This window comes from Trifolium pratense, linkage group LG6, assembly GCF_020283565.1.
Source record: "Trifolium pratense cultivar HEN17-A07 linkage group LG6, ARS_RC_1.1, whole genome shotgun sequence".
NCBI classification, from domain to species: Eukaryota; Viridiplantae; Streptophyta; class Magnoliopsida; order Fabales; family Fabaceae; genus Trifolium; species Trifolium pratense.
In genome coordinates this window covers 8,238,486-8,250,000 of record NC_060064.1, presented here as the reverse complement: position 1 = coordinate 8,250,000, position 11,515 = coordinate 8,238,486, and the positions used below count along the sequence as shown (strand labels likewise).

The following is an 11,515-nucleotide window of genomic DNA, read 5'->3' as shown; positions in this document are numbered from 1 at the left end:
TTTAAATGACAATTAAAACTTGTTTTTATTTGTAAATTTGTAAATTATTCTAAATAATTGTTAAGTTTATGAGGGACTTGTGTGCAATAATTAAACTTTTCATTAAAAAGTCTTATCATGTACCTTCATTACAATGTAAAGCTGATGTGGCATCACTTAAAATTCTATTGGGCAATTCAATTGACCTCACTAAAGAGGCCATTTTACTGACCTCACGCTAGAATTTTCCTTATATAAATACTTGACAAGACCAATGTCTTTGAGAATGAGAGTTTTGTCAGCACCGCAAAGTCCTAATATCCAGATGGTTCAAACTGAAAAATTGAGGGGATTCAAAGTGATAAAAAAGTAGATTTGCAGTGTAACTTTTAATAGTCAGGGCTTCACTTGCGCCCCCTCAAGTGTAGGTGGCACCGCCCCTGTTTGAAGGTGCCGGACTATCCCAAATTTGATCGAAAATTAAATTTCGAATATCAATAAAATTTTACGATTTTTTTTTCAAGCTAAAACATGTGAATCGCATTAAAGACCGATAAGTAACCACATGAAGTCATGAATGCATGGCCACAAGAAAGGTGTGCTGATTTTGAATTCATTTTCATCTTACTACAGTATTTTCTTTTGTTGGTCAATATTCATCTTACTATTTCTATTTGTAAGTGTAAGAGGTCTGAATATCCACTAGTTTGATGAATAAATTCTAGAACAAAGAAAGAAAAATAGACAACAAATTTAATTTGCTTGCTCGAGAATCTTTATGTTACAAAAATAATCCAATATGCTTTAAATGTTTTGCTTCATAGCATAACTCTCTTACATAAGCTAACAAAATTTTTGAAAAAAAAGAAGCAAAAATCAATAAAAATATATACGGAAGACAATTACAAAGATAAGAAAAAAAAATGAATAAATTTCATATATTTTGTACTCCATAGGAAAGCAATATGGCCAATTTCTGAATTGCTTCAACATTCATTATTTTCCCTATCATTTATCAATCTTTAACTAATATCATGTATAGTAATTAAAAATTAGTGCTTGGAAATGATGCGTGCATAAAAAAAGTTGAAACGCCATAGCAAGATTTTGGAGCAATCATCTGGTGGAATTCCCTTCAACTTAGCCTCATCTTCTAGTACTACTTGCTTCACAAACTTGATTGAATTCTAGAATAACCAAAAAATAGTAGCCTCATAATTAGGTCAAAAAATAAATAAAATAGCAACAAATATCTTTTGGTAGAGGTTATTCATTAATTTATAGTGAAAAGTGACATATGATGAGTATAGTGGATTTCTTGTCACTTTGCAAAATTGCAATTCATGTGAACTAATATTGAAAGTGGATTTTATCTTATCTTGTCTTGGAGTAAAAGGAAGCTACATGCATTATCACATATTGAGTAGAAAACACTACATAATTAGTGTTTTTTTTTATTCAATTAGTTCAACTAGTCAATCAGATTGTAATTATTACCTAATATAATTTTTTCTTGCGTACGTTTTTTTTCCTTTCTAAGGTTGTTGGAGGAGGATGGACAAACGTTATTTAAACGCAAGTAAAATTTGAAGCATTGAGGACATGATCATGTTTATTTATTTAAGGTTTGGAATGTATAAACTAACTTACCTTGGTGATTACGATATGTCCTATTTTAGAATGAGTTTTAACAAAATAATCAATTAGTTTAACCCTTCTTTTTTATCTATAAAATTTGTTTTCCGGAGATAAGGGTGAGAATAGGTTGGGTCGAGACTTAGATTTTGCAAGATCTAAGTCTGATGTGATCAATAAATCTAAAGACAAAAATGATTGAACAAAGCTAAACTTTGCAAGATCTAAGTCTGGTAAAAAAAACTCTAAGGTCACTAGGTTTGGTCTGTCATATGTCATATGATGATATGATTATTTTAATAGACTCACGAGCTAATAGACCGATGATATTATGTTCCATTTCCTTGTAATAAAAATTTATGGTGAGAGGATGATGTTACGATTCAAACTCGAGTCATGCTCAAATCATAATATTTACCTGAGAAGTGTCTTTAACTGAGGAAGTGCGGCCCCATCTCTCAGGGTCCCAAAGAATAGAGCTATTGAATGCAAAACTTGAGATATGAATGGGAGAAGTAATTGTCTCATTGTTCATAATCCTTAAATGCCATCCAATGACTTTAGATGAGTCACATACAGGTCCTTCAATTATCACTCTTTTTCTGTTTGCAAGTAATAGTGCTGTTGGCCATGTCCCAAAGACCCTGCTCAATTGTCAAATGAACACATAATAATTTAGATTCAAGCACATTTTGATCCCAAAAAAAATAAGAAAAATCATTAGATTTTTTATTTTTTTTAAAAAAAAATTCACCTAAAAAGTGTGAAATATTATGTGAGATGATTATTATCATTATTTTTATTATTACAGTGAATCACCAATTTATTTTTGAAAGTGTAAAATATCTAACAATTTGGCATTGAAATCAACAAAAATATCATATGATCTATAAAATTATTTTGATCGCATTAGTCCTTTTAAATTGACAATTTCGGCCTAAAATTGTTTCTGAAGAACTAATGCGATCAATAATTTTCAACTTTAGCGAACATTTTGAAATTTTGTGAATATAAGAAACCCAATTGATTGGCTGGTCTCTACAATTTGAAAGAATTAATAAATTGAATATTCACTACAAATAAATAAAAATAAAAAAGTAGTTTATTTTCTAAAACTTCCACCTACTAGCTACCTTAAAATTAGAACACACACTAAGCCATAATATATAACAAATTAAAATTATAAAATAAATAATTTAAATATAGAACTAAAATTAGTGTAGCAAATTATAGAAGGGATGAAAAAACATACTCAATATCTCTAAGCTGTTGAAAGAATTGAAGATCATAAACATTAGAAAGACCAGCAAAGTGAACAATTCCACTCAATCTATGATGTTCAATGTGACCAAGTGCTAAATTTCTCTGATGATTCAATTCATCTTCTAAGTCCATAAATTCTTCACTATAAACCACATGTCTATACATAATACCAGTTTTCCTTAATATTTCCGGCAATTCCGTCGAATCGGTTTTCGCTTCGACAACAATCCAAAGCAATGGTTGATCAACAAGCTTAATAGTATTTGCCAACCTTCTTAAAAAAACATTTTGATAAGGTAATTTTGTGCTTGTTGGTGTTACTATGATTACAAGTCTTTTAGGCTTCAATTGAGGTAATAATTTTACATGCAATTTAGTTGTTGTTGCTTTTGTTTTTTGGCTATGAATTTGTGGTGCTGATGCTATCCAACTTTTGTTAACATTTTTTGTTGAAATTTGAGAAGGTTGAGGTGCTACAAATTTTGTTACATTTGAAGCTAAAATTTCAATTTTGCTAGGAAAAATTAAAGATTTACCTGATGGAGCTAAACCTGTAAAAAAACCCATCACAAAACATAGAGAAAAATGAAGCATTGCTTTTTTCCATAAATGAGTTTTTTTCTTTGACCTTTCTAATGAACCCATCTTCTGAAAGAAAGAAAAAAATAAGTTTGACCAAAAAATTGAGGTTGGGAATGGAATAAAATTGAGAAATTGTTGGAATAGAATGAAGAGAAGGGTTATTTAATAATGTAATATAAAGTATAAACTATAGGTGCATGGGGCAGCACTATATTTGTTAAGAAAAACGTTTGAAATATTGATGTTATGATTGATACTGCCAAACTAAATAATTAACTTATGTTTGGAGGTATTTCATAGGTAAGGAATTGCTTCACTTGGTTGTGACTTGAAGTAAAAGTAACATATATTTGTATATGCATAAAATATGAAAAAAGAATTGCTATTAGCTAGTGTGAGTGCATATGTTGCTATCTTATACCAAATAGCTGTTGGGATGGTACCGATCCATCTATTCAATAATATATGTAATAGTATGTAGTATTATGTGTGCATTTAACTATTATTAGTTGTTATTCTTTTTTTTGGTACAAAGTGATTATTATTGCATATAGTAATTAGGCTATGGTGTGTTGGAGGTTTAATTTTATAATTTATAATTTGGGGTTGACTAGTCTTTTTTTAAAACCAATTTTGAGGGTTGACTAATCTAATTAGATGTCTTCTCTCCCCACCCTCCGTGAATCTTTTATCCCCCCTGAGTTTCTAATTTTGCCCTTGAAAAAACTTCGGTTCGTAGAAACCGAAGTTTTTTTTTGCCTTGAAAACAAATTTCGGTTTCTAAAAACTGAAATTTACTCTGAATTTGCACTAGAAAAAATTCGGTTTATGCGAACCGAATTTTTCACAAGGGCAAAATTGGAATATTGGGGGGTATAAAAGATTCATGGGAGGGGGGAAGAGAAAACATCATCTAATTAGAGGAATGTGCATAAAAATTATTTAAACATTGACTGTGGAATTTTTTGGCAGAATAATTATGAGCCCAATGATTCTTTTGGCAGTTGGTTACTACAATAAATACAGTATTTATTTTCATTTGATTACTTTTTATGCCACCAATTTTTACTAAACACACCACCCTTCCTCTTTCCCCCAAAGTACCCTCTCATTTATGAACACCCCTTAACCCACTTGGATCGGTCTGGTGGTATTGGTTTGAAACATGAGAGTGTGCTCCTAGGCTCGATTTTCTTTGGTGCTAATTTAGATGGACTAATTTAACTTCTTCAAAAAAAAATTATCAACATCCCTTGTTGTTGCTCCCTATATATAATTTAGAATTTAAATTCCAAAACTACATTAAGAAAAAAAAACACTTTTTTTTACCAAACATTAAAAATAAACTTTTAAAAATTAAAGAATTGTACAACACTTAAAGCATCTAAAATGGAGCTTTTCCATTTTAGTTCTTAGACATATCTCACACATAGACATAACTTATTTATAAATATAATGGTTACTAAAAAATATTCTCACAAAATTTTAAATGTCAATGGTGATTATAAAAATAAGAAATTTGAGAGGAAAAAAAAAACCTATAACATAAAATTTTAAAAATTTTAAATGTCAACTATTTAAGTAACGGATAAGGGTATTTTTGTAATTTTATAGCGTGTGCAAGAAAATAGGTAGGATGCCAAAATAAATTTTTATTACCTAGTTATACATTATAGATCATCTTTAACTTAGGCCCAACACAAGAAATAAAATAGGCTAGCTTCTCTTTAGGCCCTCATGTTTCTTTTCGGCCCCTAAAACACATGAAAAAATTCGATTTCTATTTATCGAAATTTTTTTTAGTGTAAATAGGGAGCCTAAAGAGAAGCTATCATAAAATAAAAAGAAGAAAAATGATAAAAATTGGTGGGTCCTTTTGTAAGGAGATTTACTTTTTGCCGTCTCGCGAGCTGGAGGCTCACTCCCTGATCAGAGTGAAACTACTTTGGATTCTTGCTTATTTTATCCTTCCGTTACTTAGCGGACGTTATAAAATTGAAAATTTTTGAAGAAAAAACACTCTACCAAGATTTTTAGTTTTTTACTAAATAGCAGACATTATAAAAATATGAAATTTGAGAAGAAAAAAAAAAAATCTCATAGCATGAAAATTTCTCATTATAATATAATCCACTACTTAAGTAGCAGATGTTATTAAAATGAGATTTTTGAGAGAAAAACACTCTCCTATATAGAATCTATTACTTAAGTAGTGAAGGAAAATTTTTTGATAATTTCGTAGGACGCCTGAAAATAAAAAATCATCACAAAAGTAAATCTATTTTGTAAATTCCAGCACACGAGCACAACAATACAACAAACACAAATACACGCTGGTAAAAACAAACACTGTGGACCCAAAAAAACACAGAAATTTTCAGGTGCGTTATATTCAGTTCTCACATTTTGCAATTCAGAAATATTTATCCATAAATTTCCTATAATTTTGAGTTGTCAAACTAGCTTACCATCAGTCATTGTGCACATATACAGCTTTTCCAACTCCTTAGATGTTCAAATTTTCTAATGCAATTTTGTTGCATAGTAGATGCTTGTAAAATTGCCACAAAGAGCTTATAGGAACTTTATTTTAGCATAATACAGCATTGTTAATGACACCCTCATGTTAATCTTTCATGCCTTAATTAGCATTTGAAACACTCAACCATCTTGCCCTTTTAAGGTTCTTAAATATAACGAGTTTTGCTTCTTTTGCTTTTCAAATATCCCATCTCTATGACCATTCGAAACCTAATTCGATGTATGCATACTTATGTAAGATCAGAGCTACCAGCCGATAGTTGCATCAGCTTGATGTGTAAGCAACAGCATTACAAGGAAGCGCTTGAAGCGTTTGATTTTCATCTGAAGAATTTGAATATCCATTTTGAACCAAGCACCTATACGAGTCTAGTTTTGGCTTGTGCCAACTTTAGATCTCTTGAATACGCCAAGAAAATCCATAATCACATTTTAAAATCCAGTTACCAACCAAACATTGTTCTCCAAAATCATATGATTAATATGTATGGAAAATGTGGTTCTATGAAGGATGCTAGAAATGTTTTTGATACAATGCAGCTGCGAAATGTGGTCTCTTGGACTTCAATGATTTCTGGATACTCACAAAACGGTCAAGAAAACGATGCTATCGTCATGTATATTCAAATGGCGCGGTCGGGTCAGTTTCCGGACCAGTTAACCTTTGGAAGCATAATTAAGGCTTGCTGCATTGCAGGGGATGTAGAATTAGGCAGGCAACTTCATGCCCATGTAAATAAATCATGGTTTGGTCATCACTTGATTCCCCAAAATGCACTTATTTCAATGTACACAAATTTTGGACAAATTGCACATGCCTCAAATGTATTTACAATGATTTCTACAAAGGATTTAATTTCTTGGGGTTCCATGATTACAGGATATACTCAACAAGGTTATAGGATAGAAGCTTTATATCTTTTCCGAGATATGCTCAGGCAGGGTTTTTATCAGCCAAATGAGTTCATATTTGGCAGTGTTTTCAGTGCTTGCAGCAACCTTCTTCAAGTTGAATATGGAAAGCAAGTACATGGTATGTGTGTTAAATTTGGTTTACGCAGGAACGTTTTTGTTGGATGCTCTCTCTGTGACATGTATGCGAAATTTGGATTCTTACCTGCAGCAAAGATGGCATTCTGTCAGATTAAAAGCCCTGATATAGTGTCATGGAATGCAATTATTGCAGCATTTGCTGACAGTGGTGATGCTAATGAAGCCATAGATTTTTTCCGCCAGGTGATGCATATGGGACTGATCCCAGACAGCGTTACTTTTATTTCATTACTTTGCGCTTGTGAGAGCCCCACGACACTCAACCAAGGCATGCAAATTCATTCTTACGCTGTGAAAATAGGTTTCAATAAGGAAGTAACCGTATGCAACTCATTGCTAACCATGTACACGAAGTGCTCAAATCTACACGATGCATTGAATGTTTTCAGAGATATAAGCGGAAATGCGAACTTAGTTTCTTGGAATGCAATTCTTTCAGCATGCTTCCAGCACAAGCAAGAAGGAGAGACTTTCGTATTATTTAAACAAATGCTTTTTTCTGAAAATAAGCCTGACAGTATCACCATAACTACTTTATTAGGAACTTGTGCTGAACTGACATCTTTAGGAGTTGGGAATCAAGTCCATTGCTTTAGTATTAAAAGTGGGCTAGTGCTTGATGTTTCTGTGTGCAATGGATTGATTGACATGTATGCGAAATGTGGATCACTTAAACAAGCTCGAGATGTTTTTGATTCAACACAAAACCCGGATATAGTCTCATGGAGTAGTTTAATTGTTGGCTATGCTCAGTTTGGGCTTGGACATGAAGCTCTAAATCTCTTTAGCATCATGACGAATCTTGGCTTTCGGCCTAATGAAGTCACATATCTTGGCGCTCTCAGCGCGTGCAGTCACATTGGATTAGTTGACGAAGGCTGGTGCTTATATAAATCCATGGAAACGGAACACGGGATTCCACCTACAAGAGAGCACTTCTCTTGCATGGTTGATTTGCTTGCTCGCGCTGGATGTTTGCGCGAAGCAGAAACTTTTATTCAGAAATCAGGATTTGACCCTGACATTACTACATGGAAAACTATACTTGCTGCTTGTAAAACTCATAATAATAATGTTGACATCGCAGAGCGAGCTGCAGAAAATATACTGAAACTTGATTCTTCCAATTCTGCTGCAATGGTGATGCTTTCTAACATACATGCTTCTGCTGGTAATTGGGAAGATGTTGCTAAACTAAGGAACTTAATGAAACAAATGGGTATACAAAAGGTTCCTGGTCAAAGCTGGATAGAAGTTAAGGATAAGATTCATGTATTCTTCTCAGAAGATAGTTCACATCCACAAAGGAGCAATATATACACAATGCTTGAAGATTTATGGTTGCAGATTCTGGATGATGGTTATGATCCTTGCCAACATTAGCATTTGGTAGAAAAACAAGTTGGAAATTTGTAGTTGGCACTGATTATCTGATGCATGGTTTTCTTCACGAGTTATATTCTGTCAAATACATTTGTCACTTGTAGCTGTTAATGGTACATTTTTTTTTTTTACACAGTGAGAAAGACAAATTAATTGATTTTGAACCCAGCCTTTCTGACGCTGCTGTTTGCCGTTTTTGTTGTGCTCCTCAATCCCAATTTTTTCTTTTGAATCGTGTTGCTTTCCAAGTAAGGGCCCGTTTGCATTGACTTATTTATGAGCTTATACGAAACAACTTATACAAATAAATAAGCTTTTATATTATAAGTTTTTCAAGGTAGTTTATGAGACAACAACTTATAAAGATACAATTTTTGTTAGTGAAAACTTATGAATTAACATAAAAATTTATTTATTTGCTTATATGTCGATGCCTTTTCACCAATAGCTCAAAGTATAGTTTATTCTTTTTCTGTGTTTGTATTTTTTTCCATGCATTTAGTTCATCAGTAAGAATCCATGATCCGTAGGTTAAGTGGAACAAAGTCTTTTGGAAACTATTTTATCCAAAATCAAATTCTAAGTACTACTTATACAACATAAAATGTAAAGGGATAATTGACCTATACTCGGAATGTACAGAAGTTCCAAGTCATGCAGATTGGGTCAATTACCTCGATACTGCGAAGAAAGCCATCATAATTCAGGCATTACTCTTACTTTTTATTGTGCAGTTATTTTTGTTCATTAAAATAATTTGTGGTGTAAGGTGGTGAATCGGTGATATGAGAAAAAATAAGATGTGATGTAAGGTGTGTTGTGGTTCGACTTTAGTAATTTTCTTTTACTGATACATGGTTTGAAATGTTTCTACTGCTGAAACCAACTAAGTTGATTTTTCTTGCCCTTTATAATGATATCATTTCTTTTCAATTTTATTGTGTAGGTAGTGATGACTCCTCTCAATTCAATCTAGCCAACCAGCAACACCGCCAAATGATGATGATGATATTATGTGTCACTATAGTAAAAAAATTGGCCATAAGGATGATCCTAAGACGAAGACTGAAATTGAATCATATTTTAAAGAAGAGCGAGTATCTTACAATCCATCAGTTGATCTTGACATCTTAGGTTGGTGGAAAGCCAACTCAACTAGGTACCCTATTTTGGCAAGCATAGCACGAGAGGTGCTAGCTATTCCTGCCACTATTGTAGCTTCAGAGTCTGCATTCAGCACTGGTCGAAGGGTTGCTAGTGACCACCGGACTTGCCTAACGCCCAAAATGGTGGAAGCACTTGTTTGTACACAAGACTGGTTGAAAGGAGCATCTCCCTCATTATTTTCTCATGAGGACATTGATGAGATCCATAGATTAGAGCAAGGTACATTTACTTATATTTGTCATTTACTTATATTTTTCAGTTACATGGGTTGAATGACAACTTTCTTTCCCTGCATACACTAGGGATTACCTTATAATGTTCTTTCTTTGTGGAATATGAATTTGGTTGATGAATTTATGTATGTGAGTGAATAACCTTACCTTATAATGTCGAGGTAACGCTTTTAATGCAATTATCTTTGCTGAGTTCATGTGTTCAGGCCTGCATTAGCTTTGTGTTCTGCTGTTTGTGCTTTTGGTTCTGGTGTGATTTTCTGTTGAGTTTCTGTTGTGTTTCCTGCTGTCAAGTTACTGATTTTTGGTGCTATTGTAGCTTCTGTTCTGTTTCTGTTTTGGGGTTGTTTCTAGATGTGGCAGGTCCAGTTTTATTGTGCTTTTTGTGTTGCTAGTTTTGATATCAAGGATGCTTGTGTGTGTATGTGGCTCATTGGTTTTAGATTTGTGGGATTGGGTTTATCTTGTTGTGGTAGCAGGTCTGTTTATGCTTTTCTTTTTATCTCGTTAGGTAGTATCTCCTTTTTTTTTACATGGGAAATTAGTTGAGATATGATTTTAGGCATACTCACAAAATCAAGTGCAAATGGGAGTGTTTTTATAAGGGTTTGCATACATGTTTAGGTTTTATTCATGAAAAGTAATTATATCACTCTATGAATGCAGAGATCACATGTTCAGGATCTGCCATGGCCAACCTTGATGATGTAGTCCTTGCAAATTGAAGAGAAAAAACTTTTGGTTGTTTTGAAGTTATGTTTCAACACTTGGTGTTTAGTTAAGTTGAAGAGGAAAAGCTTTTGGTTGTTTTGAAGTTCATGTTTCAACACTTGGTGTTTATTTAAGTTGAAGAGGAAAAGTTTTTGGTTGTTTTGAAGTTCATGATTCAACATGCATATGTAACAAAATCAAATTTTGTGCGGTTCTTCAACTTATTGCATATGTAGCAAATTTGAATTTACAGGTCTATAAATCAATATTTCCAGTTCATTCATCTATAAGCTATATATTGATTATTGGTGTATGTTTGAATTCTCTAAAAAATGGTAAAAAAAAAAAAAACCAAAAAAGAGGTGTAACAGTTCGGTTAACCATAAAGACAGTTAAGTTCAATGTGCTTAACAGTTCGGTTCGGTTACGAATTAAAAACCGGTTAACTGAACCATAAGTACAATTCAGTTCGGTTTGGCAATAAACCATAACAGTTTGGTTCGATTCTTTGGCTGAACTGGACCATGAACAGCCCTAATTGTTGCTATCAACTCTCCCATTTTCACCGTGTTAAATTACCATTTTTTAGAGACGGGCTATTATAAATTTTAGTAGTAAATGCATATAGTTACTAACTAGTATCCAAATGCGCCTACTAGTTTGAGCAGATTCAACTTTAAACATGCAACTGCTGCAATGACTTTAGTTTGCATATAAATCAAAATACGAAAAGTAGGTCTATAGATTGTTGATCTTCGACTATTACCTTCAATCCTTCATTATAACCATAAATATTTTAAAGTTGAATTCCATAAGAAAATCAAAGAATTTTATTGATGCATAATACCACTTCTTATCAAAAGTATAGCATAAACTCACAGAGAATCAGCACAAGGAGTCAAGGAATGAAGAATAACAGGAAAAAGTTTCCCCGATGCTATCTTATTTAGCAAAAGGAATGAAAAATA

The 11,515-nt window shown here is 32.8% G+C and overlaps 2 protein-coding genes across 3 annotated transcripts; one reads left to right on the top strand and one right to left on the bottom strand.

The window, feature by feature from the left end:
- Positions 1 to 720: 720 nt before the first annotated feature.
- On the bottom strand, positions 721 to 3,773 carry LOC123892948 (beta-1,4-xylosyltransferase IRX9). The gene is made up of 3 exons (XM_045942848.1): positions 2,867 to 3,773; positions 2,033 to 2,258; positions 721 to 1,166 (listed from the first exon to the last, which is right to left on the bottom strand). Exons 1-3 carry the CDS (start codon positions 3,520 to 3,522, stop codon positions 1,032 to 1,034), a joined length of 1,017 nt encoding a protein of 338 aa, XP_045798804.1. The 5' UTR covers positions 3,523 to 3,773; the 3' UTR covers positions 721 to 1,031.
- Positions 3,774 to 5,632: 1,859 nt separating this feature from the next.
- Positions 5,633 to 10,904, top strand: LOC123892947 (pentatricopeptide repeat-containing protein At3g53360, mitochondrial). 2 transcript variants are annotated; one of them, XM_045942846.1, is made up of 3 exons: positions 5,633 to 8,684; positions 9,383 to 9,822; positions 10,503 to 10,815. In XM_045942846.1, exon 1 carries the CDS (start codon positions 6,196 to 6,198, stop codon positions 8,434 to 8,436), a length of 2,241 nt encoding a protein of 746 aa, XP_045798802.1. In that variant the 5' UTR covers positions 5,633 to 6,195; the 3' UTR covers positions 8,437 to 8,684; positions 9,383 to 9,822; positions 10,503 to 10,815. The 2 variants fall into 2 exon arrangements, with proteins under 2 accessions (XP_045798802.1, XP_045798803.1); XM_045942847.1 differs by having other exon boundaries at positions 5,713 to 8,549; positions 10,503 to 10,904.
- The last annotated feature ends 611 nt before the right edge of the window (positions 10,905 to 11,515 follow it).

Excerpts from the sequence above, each read along its gene's own strand:
- LOC123892948 (XM_045942848.1), bottom strand. The coding sequence starts at position 3,522 with ATGGGTTCATTAGAAAGGTCAAAGAAAAAAACTCATTTATGGAAAAAA. Across the intron at positions 2,259-2,866 it reads CAACAGCTTAGAGATATTGA|GGTCTTTGGGACATGGCCAA; the intron begins GTATGTTTTTTC and ends ACAATTGAGCAG. Across the intron at positions 1,167-2,032 it reads CAGTTAAAGACACTTCTCAG|AATTCAATCAAGTTTGTGAA; the intron begins GTAAATATTATG and ends TGGTTATTCTAG.
- LOC123892947 (XM_045942847.1), top strand. The coding sequence starts at position 6,196 with ATGACCATTCGAAACCTAATTCGATGTATGCATACTTATGTAAGATCA.